Genomic DNA, 13,224 nt, shown 5'->3' with positions numbered 1-13,224 from the left:
TTGGGTTGGTTTCTCCTTTCAAGGAGTTTAAACGTTCTCCCTCTTGGCCATTTTGAATGACATTGCTTTGCCTGCATAGCTTGCCAGGTAGAAACAGAGGCCAATGAGAAAGTTCCTTTGCACAAGGAGTTAATGGTCAGCACCCTGTGTTCTGGATTTAACCCTATTGTATATCTTTTATCTTAAGAGGACACTTTACATTGCTTTGCTAGCCACTTATTTTTCTTTTGAATTCTGGGATGAACATGTTATCCAAGGCTAGGCCTATGGCCTTAAGTGGCATTAAACAACAAAGCAAAGTAGTTTGAGAGGCCTTTTGTACTGTTACTATGTCTGGAAATGTTAACCTTCTGTTAGAGTCACGGTGAAGTGGTTTACGTCAGACTGACCCTCCTGGCAGCTCTACCGCTGTTTTTTACATAGACTTGGATGAGGTATTTATGCCCTTTCCAAGCTCTGTACCCACCTCCGCTCACCTCCTCCACCTGGAGGAGGAAGCTGGAGAACACGGCCCAAACTTTACGCTCGTGTGACCATTATTTTTTAAAAAGTGGCACATTATTGTATTGCTGCTATTTCCTTAGCTTTTAAAGACTAACTCCTTTTTCTTTATTAGTACTGTCTGAAACGGAATAAACCTTCCGTCTGTTTTTATCTTCTGAATAAGATCTTTTCAAAGATGCTTCTTTGGGGGAGTCTGGAATAATTAATTCTCTCCCCTCCATCTTTCTCAATGCATTTAATTTGAACTTTCTTAATGAAAACTCATCTCTCATAAACGCTGGGTTGGCCCATTTTGTGTGTGCCTGCTCTGTCCTGCTTTGAGTGATGTGTAAATAAGAGGCAATCTGGTGATGAGTTTTGCTTGTGTGGTGTGGAAGGGTGGAGAGGGAGGAGGGTTTGATGAATAGAGGCAACCAGAAAATGTACTTGATAATAACATGGCCATGATTGATGTTGTAATTCCTGAAAAATTATCATTGTGATATAATTATTTGTTTATGAACTGTGCCCTGAGACTCCCAAGTTTGTGATTATTCATGGCACAGATAAAACTCTAAAGTCAATAATTCATCAAGGGTATAATGGTTTTGTTTGGGGGAGGTGGGGGGGTCCCATGGATATTACATCCTATTTCTGACACTTCCGCTATAAATCTGAGAACTTCTTCAGTACAAGGAAGAACCAACTCCTTACCCTCTGTTCCTTTTTTTTTTCTTAAAGTGGCTTTAATAATTTGTACATATTTTTAAAACTAAACTTAATTTTATTTATCTAGAAAAATTCTTTCAACATAGGAACATTATCTGGGTCATTCCTATTGGTGTATCTCATGACTGCCAAGTAGAGAGAGAGACGGATAGAAGAAGGAAAAACAATCGTGTTTTGTCCCTAGAAAAGTACAAGACAATCTTACACTAATCTCTTTAATTTTGATCCATAAAAGGGGACAAAAGGAGGCCTCATTTTCAGAAAGTTGATGAGTTTGGCCTCATGACTCGCTTGAATTTTGAGTGGCTGATTTCATACGCATGTCTCAAGAGTCTTGACATCTCTTACCCCAGTTCTGCTCCTGTAAAGTGGCTGATATGGTAGTTTCTCTCTCTCATTCTTTCCATTTCCTTCTCATAGCCATTTTTCCCCTGCATCCATTTACTTACAATGGAGTAGCCCACTGGGAGTGATTGTCACGGGTGCATCATGTGCCTTTACCCCAGGGTTCCACAAGTCCTGGGGTCAGGTTTCTCCTTTCCAGCAGGGCTGGGTGAAGAAGACTCAGAGGGCATGCAAAGCTCAATGAAAATGAGAAATGGGTTTTCACAGGGACAGCCTCTGGCTCACCTTCCATGCCTAGTGAACTTCTCTCCTTAAATTGCTTTCCACCCAAGCACATGCCAGCATTACATGAAGGTTGCATACATATAGGAGGTGGGAGACCTACTTTATGACAACTTGAGAGAAGATAAAGGAGTTTAGGTTGACTAGAGGCTCAAGATGAGATAACAGTTTGATCTGGCTGCAAAGAAGTGACTACAGACTCAGGCTCAGAGTCCTGAGCAAGAGATGTAACATGACTTCTCTCTCCTGCAGGCATCACATCACATCCCAAGCTATGTGACTGGGGCAGAGCACCATGTTTTAATAGGGTCTCTTATGGGTTTAATTGTGTCCTCCAAAAAGTTGAAGTCTTAACCCACAATACCTCAGCATGTGACCATAATTCCATTTCCTTCTCATGGTAGGGTCAGTGCAGTAATAAGTTAAGACAAGGTCATACTGGAGTAGGGTAGGCTCTTAATCCAATATGACTGGTGTCCTTATTAGAAGAGGAGAGCCACATGCAGTGGGGAGAACTCCATTTGAAGACACAGAGACACACAGGGAGAAGATGGCCATAGGATGATGGAGGCAGAGATCAGAGTGATGCACCAAGGAATGCCAAGGGTTGTTGGTAACCACCACAAGCTAGGAGAGAAACATGGAACAAACTCATCCTCAGAGCCTTCTAGAAGGAACCAACCTTGCTAATCACCTTGATTCAGACTTCTAGTCTCCAGAACTGTGAGAGAATAGATTTTTGGTGTTTCAAGTTTTTGGTAATAAGGCCGCCCTAGGATATCAATACAGGGACCTTAAAAATTTCTGGTGCACTGAGATGAAGGTGACTAGGATGGTCAAAGGATCTGCTACAATGCCATTGGAGGAACAATGGAAAGAATAAATGACAGCCTAGAGATTTATTGAAACTCTGACATCCATCTTCACATATTTGAAAGCCACTCGAATGGAAGAAGGTTTAGATCTAGTCCGTTTAACTCCAGAGGTGAGATTTCAGTTCAACACCTTCTAAAAATAATAACTATCCAATAACGGACTAGAAAGACCCTCACCACTAGAATGAAGGACATGTGATTTCTACATGAGAGAGTCCCTCTTGGTTGCTAAGATTCTCTGGATGACAACTGAGTTTATACAGCTCAATGCTCATCTGTGAGGACACACTATTAAATGATACCTTCTTATGAATCTAAGAGCCATTTGCTTAGGTGTCTGTGGGATATGACGCCAGAGTTACTAAGTCAGTTACCAACTGTTTGGATTCTTTCTTCTTCCTCCTTTCTCTATTTGCTTTACCTAATTTGTTGCCATAGACAGAATAGATGGTATTGTGGACATAGACACACTTCCTCCAGCCAACATTTATCAATGACCAACTCTGTGCCAGCCATATGGACTATCCAAGAAGGCAGGAATGAATGAACTTGCTGCTTTATCTGTTTTGGCATTCCTTTCTTTATGAAAACTCAGGCTATCCTGCCAAACCACGTGGACGTTTCAAGTGGAATCTCTGCCTCTTGACAAGCCATATTTCATTTTCATGTTTTCACATGTCCTCATCTGTCAGTATTCAACAGATCTTTACTGAGAAAGACTACTGGTAAATCATTGAGCTGGGCAGTATGGGGGGGACATAAAGGGGAACAAGCCATGATTTGTGCCCGTGGGGAGTCCTCCCCTTCTTTATAATGGTACAAAAGGAGGTACAGGAAAGCAGGAGCAGCTAAGGGTGTTCACTTACCATAGTGTCCCAGGATTGTTTCATAAGCCCGCTGATGTCATCATTGTTTGGGAATTATGCTCAAGAACAAGGTTTGTCCTTTCAATACATGATATGAAGCACTGGCAAAAATATTCTTCCTTCTCTCCCAAACCCTTCACTGTTTCTACTTTTTGAACCTGGATAACAATCTTCTTTGCTTGAACACACTATCTTCTGGGCTTGATAATATACATTATCTCTAACTTTCAATGCAATGCATAGCCCAAGTGGATTTCGAATAGTTTTAAACATGTTCAACATAAATAGGCTTTGTCTAGGAGTAGGCGAAGACGAGTAAGAATTATAGTCCACAAGGACTACAACCACTTTCTTTATGCTCAGCTGAATGCATATCTTCTCTCTTGTCCTGCCTGCTGCTTTATTAAAAGTTTCTTCCCCCTTGTTCCTCATTGCCAAATAAGCAAATATCAGCATCACTAAGAAGGAGAAGAGGAAGGGTGTGGTGAGCTGGCTGCTGACCCCTGGTCTGTCCATCACCTGCAACTGGAGCCTTGACAAAGTGACTTGCTGCCAGCTGGCAAGTGGAGGTGCTGTGCCTCTGGGAAGCCCAGGGCCCTGGCTTGGCTGCCAGCCCTGGGGCTGTGGAAGTGGCAGGGCTTCCGGATGGTCCATGGGTCTGAGCCCAGAGCTCACTCGCTCTCCTTCTGGCTGAGATGTGTTCTTTATTTCATTAATGACATATTTTAGCACTGAGGGGTATAAATAAAGGACAGGGAACTTGAGCCCAAGGGAGGCTTGAGCTTGGATAAGAATCCAGAACTTCTTCCACTTCTACTGTGGAAGCTCCAGATACTATGAGGATTCCAATTAACCATCACCATGTCTGGCTTCCCCTTTTCAACCCCCATTGCCAGCCCTCCAGAACACAGGGCTGAAGGGATGTCCAGAAGTAAAGTTATGGCTAATATTGTCATCCAGCCGACAGAGGCTCAGTCCTAATCCGACACTCATACAATTGCCCCCCTGCCTTGGTAGACCCTCCCCCAGGCAAAGCTCTGGAAGCCACCACTAAGTGCCAGCCCCACCAGCACCCATGGGCAGAGAGCCTTGGGTAAGCCAGCTTCAGCACTCACTGGCATCTGGTCAGGATTACATTTCTAGCTTCATCAATATTTTTCACTTCTCAACCTTGCTGTACTATATTCTTCTGACTCTCGAAAGCAAAGGGAAAGATAAATTTCAGAAAAGTAGTTGAGAGAACCCAATCCTGTATTCTCAATCACCCTCTCCCCAATTCCAATTTTTAACTACTTATTTCAAGGACCCATAAAGGGCACAGCAGAGAGAGCTAGGGCCCTACATCCATAACCACATTTCCATATCCACCAGGCTGAAACAATCTTCCATTAATGAAAAGTACCCTCAAACTGGAAGATGTCGCTGAAGACTTAAACTAGGGAGAGATTGGCACTACAGTTGGTAGCTTTTGGACGAAAGTGCTTTTCTTTCAGCTCAACTCATTCATATCTCTTCATTTTCTGGAGAGTATAGACTTAAGAGGTGACCCGTCTGTATCCTTAATTTTGAGATAGCAGCTGAAGTTTTCATTTTCTTTTTTTGGGGGAGGGGGGCGGTTAGCCCACTGACCTGCCTTAAAATGTGACAGGCTTCGTGCTGACTTACCCAAGAACACAGCACAACCATGACTTACTCGGCTTATCTGGAGAAAGAAAATACGTATTTAGTAAAAAGAGAAGATAAAAGCAATGGAACAGTTGGTTATACACTATAGATTGTAATAAATGAAAATATTGAGTGCATTTTAAATGATTAATGTATGAAAACTGTCATCACTTACTGTGCATTAATCAAGAAAAAATGCACACTGCCCATAGTGGTTAATGTTGCAGGCCCATTGTTCAGCTTTGATAATGTGCATAATAATGCTCAGTATGACAATGAGTTGGGGTAGCTGAAAATTTAGGATGGTTGCAAGTTTGGTGTAGTATTTGGATTAGCATCTTAATCTGTGCCTTGTCAGCCTCATCAGTACACAAGCTATGCATTTTTTTTCCAAAACTAGCAAAAATATGGATGCATCTTTTTTTTTTTTTAATCAAGAATAATGACCAAGGTACCTGCTTAAACAAATACTACCAGCATTCATTAGTTAGGATGGTTACATGTAAAAGAAATGATGCCAGATAGTAACAAATCCAAGAGAAGTTTATTATGAAAATGGCACCTGCGGATGAAAAAATTAAGTTACATAAAGACAACCATGTATGTGACATGTATGAGAATCTACAAAAGTATAAAAAGAACCCTGTTGTAAATGAAGTATGTACATTTCTGATTTGCAGCATTATCAATGGTCAATGAAAAAAATGTTTCAAAATAAGCCAGGCACTCAGGAAGTTAGGTCCGGTTAGCTTCACACAAAACAAATGTACCATAGCTGTCGCTTTGTAACGTTTTAATTTTTTTTATATATATACTGTAGAGTTGGTAACACTGCTAAGATTTTTACGAACAGAATATCCCTTTCCCCATTATTCAGCTACTTGGCACCAGTCTCCTCATAAAAGTTTTCATATATTTGTACAAGAAATAGTTAAAAACACAGACACAGTCTTCACAGGTAATGAAGTGTTTTTTTTTTTTCATTTTGTAATTTTAAACACTATGGATTTAGACAGCAGCTGTGATTATCTGTTAGTTTAAATCACCAGAAATCATTTTGACACAACACAGAAACATTTATAAAAGAAAAAAAAACCCAGCTGTCTAGCTGTTCTTTGCAGCTGATAGGTGCATTCCTTTGATTGTTCGATAGCTAGAGTAGAGCTTCCAAAATTAATCTTTAAATTTCTTGATTGGCCTTCTTCACCTTCTAAACCTACTGAAATCCTTCAAGTAAGCTCACTATTACCATTTGTGGCATTTCTCTTCTTTTCGTTAGTATTCCACGGTGGTTTGGGTCCAACTCATGGAATCAAAGGTCGTAGAGGAATCCACTCAACACAGTGATGTTCAAAGGACAGCCGAGTTACTAGATTAGCATTGCACGCATACACAAATAATATACGACAATTCTATATTCCATTACCCCCTCCCCTTTTGTTTTTAAAAAATGTCGGTTGACCTTTGAAATAATTTTCTGTCTCACTGGTAATTGCTTTATATATTGCTCCATCAGCCAACCTGGAAGGAAACCAAAGAAAAGCACCCACTGCTTTTAGGTAGAGCACAAGGGACTCTGGGAATGTGAACCACTGAGGCTATATGGCATCAATTTATTGAATAGATCTGAGCGTTATTCTTCAGTGCTTGTGTCGCACTCCAGAAGAAAGAGTCATACCCAGAATTCCATTGTGGGAAAAATGGCTCCATTAACCTTGAGCTAGTTAAGAGTCTTTTTATCTCTGAGAATGAAAAAGGTTTTGGAGAAGAGGGGAGAGGGAGAGATGAGGAGGGAAAAGGGGAGACGAGAGGGGGCAGGAAAGAAAGGAGAGGTCGGGAGAATATACACCAGCAAAGCAACAGCAGGAATTTTAAAAAGTGAAACGGAAGATTCACAGACAGTAGAAGCAGCATAGGGTGACATTACAGAGGAAGGCCACCACACAAAAAATCACTAACCCCCAAGAATCACTGATTCACTAGGACTGCAGGAATGGGACTGTACCACTCTGGACTAGAGATCGAGCACAGAGAAGACAAAAGACAAAACAACTACATTAGCTTAGTATATACTGCATATAGAAACACACATGGAAACTGCGATGGGACTGACAGCCAAGGACACGTACACATTGCACACATTACAGTTCTCACATCTGTTATTAGATGCCTTAACAAACAGCTGCCAAAAATGGAGTGGAAGAAGAATTTATACTTGACAGTCATTTGGAGTGTCTGACACTACACTGATTTCTGGCAACAAAGACAAAATAGGATATTTTTTTCTTTTTCTTTTTCTTTTTTTTTTTTTTTACTTAATGTGCGGTTTTCTGTTGCAGTTATCTGTTTGAAGCTTATTAACCCATTCTTTAGTTTTAAACCTTATTGGTTTCGACCTAGAAGTAAGAGAACCAAAGGGAAAAAAAAAAGCCATCAAATCAAATCAGTCCCCCAAAATACAACCTTTTTTAGCAAGAAATGAAAAAAATCAAAAACATGTTAAATATTTTTTTCCTTCTTTTACTCTGAAGTGTTATTGAAGTTGCAAAAATTAGCCTCAGTTAGACTGAGAAAAGGAAAAAAAAAAAAAAGCTCAACTAAATGCAGTATGTACCTAAACTGCTCCTCAGATCAGTTTGAGTTTTCCAAAAGCCCCTTTAAAAAGGGCTTTACTGACCCATTAAATTTAATGTGAGGCTATGTTTGTTAGTTGGGAGGTAAAACATTTTAAGTCCTGCAGCAAACGTTAATGAGGGCTTTCTCTTAACTAACCAAGGAGACTGCAGCAACGGACTCCAGACCAGGACAGAACACATTTTTTTCCCCAAAACCCAGCCCAGGAGCTGCATTTTGTATGAAGACAACACAGATTAATAAATGATAGCACCATGGTTTTAGAAATTAAGTTAATGTTTCAGTAATTAACATTTAGTCCAACTTTTTTTTTTTAAACATTCTAGTCACAGGCCAGAAATTAAGTTTAAGAACCCAAATTATTTTTATGTGCAAGTAAGAAAATCTTAAAATCTTAACCATAAAAAGAGAATTAAATTCTGCATAAAATTCTAAAATACTATCCCCCTATTTTTAAAGGAATTAGGAACAAAAACAAAAAACCACCCCATTTCATTTGACTTAGTCAAACAGGGCACATTGTTTATGCTTGTCTCTTTCAATCTTGATCACATCAAGATCTTTATGAAGAAAACCCAATGGTTGTCACTTGAGCAATCTGTTGACCACAAGACTGAGTATTCTATGGCAGAGGCATATACACATTAAAGACATCTTAATAAAGATGCAAAGGAAAGCAAAACAACCCAACACACATCTCAGAAGAAGACAAAATGGCAGGCAACTTGGTCATCTGACCCTCTGAAGGCAAAAAATAAACATCTTTACAGGAAAGAATAAGTCAAGTTAAAGAAAGAGGGGATGGAATGGGGACCGCCGTGTGGAGAGAAGACGCTGACCTGCTCGAATTCAAAGTGCTAGAATTAAAGGTCTAAACGAAAACGCCGACGATGCCTCCCGCGAGCGGAACCCGCCCCGCGCTGGGGGCGCTCAGTCCTCCTTGCGCTCCAGAGTCTGTGCCGCGTGGATGCCGTTGCTGTAGACGGGGAAGGGCAGCGTGGAGAAGAGTCCCTCGGCCGTGGTGAACACGTTGCCGGCGGGCATCTGCGTCAGGCTGGCGGCGCTCACGGCGCCGCCGAACGGTCCCGACATGTTGAGCCGGTGCACGTGGTGGTAGAGCATCTCCATGGGCGTCTTGGGGTCGAGGCCGAAGCCGGGGCTGTTAACGTCCACGAAGTTAACAGCGTGCGCGTTGGGCAGCAGGTTGCCCTGCATGGCCAGGGTCACCTCGGCGGGCGCGTAGCGGATGGTGCCCGTGGTGTAGACCCTCTGCGCGGCCGTGCTGGTGGCCGCCAGGGTCCCGGTCACCCTGTGCACCAGGGGGAGCACGACGTTGCCCGCCTGCAACCTCTGCAGCGCCTCCAGGTCCCCAGTGTACAGCAAGGAGTTGGACGCGCTGGGGCCGCTGCTGCCGCTGCCGCCGCCGCCGCCGCCGCTCCCGGGGTGCTTGTCCCGCGGGGACGCCGAGAGCGGGGGCGACAGCGGGTCGGAGGCGACGGGGGCCAGGGCCGCGGTGGCCGAGGCGCTGAACTGAGTCTTGCGGGCGGCGGCGCCATCGGCGCCGGGCGGGGTGAGGACCGAGTCGGGGATGGCCACGTGCAGCCCCCCGCCGCCACCGCCGCTGCTGCCGCCGCCGCCCTGCGGGGACGGGAAGTGCTCAGAGCTGGGGGGCTTGGTCATGCTGTAGGGAGACTCGTTCCTGGAGATCTCCCGGTTGGGCGGGTAGTTCCAGATGCTGCTGTCGTTGTCGAAGTTGATGGGTTCCGAGATCTCCGTCTTGATCTTGAGCACCGAGGCACTGTTGGGGGAGGACAGCAGCCGCGGGGGCTCCACCAGGCCCGCGTCCAGGCCGCCGGGGCTCGACGCGCTGGACAGGCGCCGGCGGCTGGCGCTGCCGCCCTTCTGCCGTTTCCGCCGCTTCTTGCGCTTCTGGTGCTTGCTGGAGGCCTGCGCGCCCGCCTCGGCCGCGCTGTCCGAGTCCTTGGCGCTGTCCGACGTGAGCGACTCGCAGTTCTGCAGCCGCAGGTCCGACTCGCTCTCCACGTAGCGCTCCACCTTGATCTGCATGGGGCCCAGCGCGCCGAAGCCGTCCTCGCCCGCCTTGGGGTTCTCAAAGTCCGAGTGCTCGAAGCTGTCGTCGCTGTCGCGGCTGTCGGGGTTGCTGGAGCTGTGGCCCTCGTCGTTGCAGTTCATGTCGTTGTCGCACGTGCTGCCCGACTTCTTCCGGTCGGGCTCCGGGTCTTCGCTGTTCTCAGACTGGTTCCCCTTCTCGTCCGACTTGGAGTTCTCGTTGTCCTCTGCGTGGGGCCGGCGGCCGGGGCGGCGGGGGTGGGGGCGGGGAGAGGAGACACAGGAGACACCACATTAGCAGGGCCAGATCCCCCCTCACCTGCTGGGGAGGCGGGGCGGGGGCTCGCCCCATCCTAAGCTTCTCCACCACCCTGGTAACTTAAAGCCTGGCCTGCGCTCTCTTGGGGGCTTAGATTAGCAGGGCCTTTACTCAAAGTGTGGTCCAGGGACCAGCAGCATTGGCATCATCTGGACGCTTGTTATAAATGCAGAATCCCAGCCTTCCCCCCAGACCTATGTATCGGATCCCATTTGAACCAGATGATCCTAATTAGGAATCCAGGTGATAATTAGGCACATAAACGTTTGGGAAATCCTGCAAAAATACTGGGAGTCAGGAAATAACCTGGAATAAGGTGTTAGTGACACACAGAAATGATGGTATGCAAGGCGACTTTCTAAAGAGGTCTGTGCCTCCCACTGGTGAAAATTTGTTCATTATGAAAACCACACTCTGTTCCTAAAGTTATTTTTCTCTACAGCGCTTACCACTATCTGATTCACTGTATGTTTTATTTATTTTTATTTACTTCTGTCTCTTCCTCCAACTAGAATATAAGCTCCACAAGGCAGGGCATTTCTGTCTTTTTTGTCCACTGCTATGTACTATATAAATAGGGAGCAGCGACTGTCTGTTCTAGAACTTCTGCCCTAGTGGAGAACTTTCAAATGAATGCAATTTAGGAGACAGGAAAACAATCAAGATCCTTTGTTCTGCCTCATGCCCCTGTGTCTGGAGTGGAGGGATGTGTGTTAATAAGCCTGGTGGGCTGGTGCCATGAGGGTGGGGGCTGGGGGAGCCATAGCCATCCCACACATTTTAGGGAGAACAGATTTGCCCAGTGATACAGCCCCAGAAGACTGAGGGATGCTGCTGCTTTTACGGCTCTGTGATGTGATGCTTTTGCATGGCAGCCTGGACTAGATCTTCGGGCAAGTCATGTCACTGCTCTGGCCTTCGTTTCCAGAGCAGAGCAGGCTGGGTAAGAAGAGGCTGAGGGGTTTTGCAGCTATAAAATTCTCTGAGTTCTGTGCTCCCTGGCTCTATATGTGGAAGGGGGTAAGGGATTGGAAGAAAAGTAAATTTTTGTATTAACTTTCTTCTGCCCCCAAAACTACTCAGAAAGTCTACTTCCCAAAATAACTAGAAATGAGAAAGCATGGATTTGTTCTGCATAGATTCAGAAAATAATAACAGTCCACCATCTGAAAGAATCATTTATCGATGCCATTAAGGACCCCACTTTAGAGGCTCAATCCCGGCTTGGTGAGGATGTGACTATTTGGGGCTCAAAGTCACAGTCTGACTTGAAGCAGCAGAGAGAGCCCGAGCTGCCTATGGGGTTAGGGCCGGGCTCCTTCTGTGTGGCTGTGGAGGGCTGCCATTGAGTGATGACTACATCAATCAATCTCTCTCTGTATCTTTATGTACATAGATTTATATACCATGAAATACCTATGTCTACATGTGTATAAATATATACCACAACATACATATATGTATATATTTATACACTACCACGTATACATGCCTGTATATATTTGTATGCTACCACATACATATATGTAGATATTATATGTCTATACACACATACATGTGTGTGGTGGTATATAAGTATATATACATACGTACAGAGAGAAACTCAGGTAACTTGATGTGACATGTATCTCTCTATAAAACCTGACCGGTTGCTTTGCTCTGACCACGGCCCTCTGGCCGCTGCCCGCCCCTCGTGCTGGGGAAGGTAAGCCACTACTGCAGAACATGGAGAAGTGGTAATACCTGTAATACCTGAGGTGTCTTTAGAGTCGGATTCGGAGTCGGATGTCTCCGAGGATTCCGACGTTTTCTCGGGCAGGTGGGGGAGCTGCGCGATGTCCATGGGTGTGTCCTTGTACTCGGGATTGCTGTGGGAGGGAGGCATTCATCAGGAGTGCACACACCCGTTCTGTATGGTTTGCTTTGGACCCTCTTTTTCCCACTCCCTTGGCCCAAACTTTTGAAGTTTAGAGAATTTAAAAGACTAAGCATGAAATCATTTCTCAGCTCATCATGGGACTTTTATAGAAGCTCAGATTGCATGTGCTGGGGACAGGTGCACCCTGCTACAATGATTGAATATCCAAATGCCACATGAAAGCCACTAAAAAGCTTTTAAATAATCAGGGCCCACTGGGGGCCAGGGACCTGTGCTGCTTGACATTCCTCCCAGTATAACACCTGGGGGAAGGGAGGATGAGAAGTACTCTCAGCAATTCATTCTCATACCGCCTGGGGTGCCGTATCTTCTCCTGGGCTCCTAATGAGTCCATTGCCTCAGTACCCTTGTCTTGGCCCCTTGACGGAGCTTCTCAGCTGTTCAGATAGTGCCAAAGGTACTGCGGGGGGGGGGGGGGGCGGGCAGAGCCCTCAGCGCCTCACGATCTGACAGATGCACAGGTGCACCTTGGGATGCGTGGCTTATGGCTACCGAACTGTCAACACACCCATTACAATCATATTTTCATCTGCTCATGTGGTGTACACCTGTGGCTTGTTAGCTGGAACTCTGATTGCAGTGGGGAGAGTCCCAGTGTGACAGAGCCCCTAACAGAATGGATTGAACCCCATTTGCACAAACGTGCTTAATTTTTGTTCTATTTTTAATTTAGAAACAAGCCTTTTCTGGAAAAGAGAGTGTGTTTGGTCAGTTTGAGTTAGATGTCTTCTAGAAATGCCACTCTAAAGCCAGCCTGATGTGGGAGCAGAATAGACTACTGTAATCTGAAGGCACAAGGAAAGCCTCTTGCCTCCAAATAGCAAATGGCACTTCTATCCTTCCATGAAGGCTGGCCAACCAGAGACTTACCAGAAGTGATTCCTGACTCATTGCTAATCTCCAGTGAAACTCCTCTCTTAAAGAGTCGTTTCAGTGACTGCCCTAGAACTGCAGATGTCCCTGGGGTGGTTAATTCACTGAGATGGGTTTCAGGCATTTACTCCTGAGTGTGTATTA

General features: G+C 45.0%; 1 protein-coding gene across 11 annotated transcripts in view; it reads right to left on the bottom strand.

Moving 5' to 3' along the window:
• Nucleotides 1-5,772: 5,772 nt before the first annotated feature.
• Nucleotides 5,773-13,224, bottom strand: part of NPAS3 (neuronal PAS domain protein 3) — an 829,776-nt gene continuing 822,324 nt past the window's right edge. For 8 of the 11 annotated variants that reach the window (XM_070504226.1, XM_070504227.1, XM_070504231.1 and 5 more), the window contains 2 exons: nucleotides 12,012-12,136; nucleotides 5,773-10,176 (listed from right to left, as the gene is read on the bottom strand). In XM_070504226.1, the coding sequence (XP_070360327.1) occupies nucleotides 8,810-10,176; nucleotides 12,012-12,136 (1,492 nt within the window). In that variant the 3' untranslated portion in view covers nucleotides 5,773-8,809. The remainder of the gene's footprint in view (nucleotides 10,177-12,011; nucleotides 12,137-13,224) is intronic. The other 3 variants (XM_070504228.1, XM_070504230.1, XM_044765472.2) reach the window with 1 other exon arrangement.

This window comes from Equus asinus, chromosome 2 (assembly GCF_041296235.1).
Source record: "Equus asinus isolate D_3611 breed Donkey chromosome 2, EquAss-T2T_v2, whole genome shotgun sequence".
Classification (NCBI taxonomy): Eukaryota; Metazoa; Chordata; class Mammalia; order Perissodactyla; family Equidae; genus Equus; species Equus asinus.
This window is presented reverse-complemented; position numbering and strand designations above follow the sequence as displayed.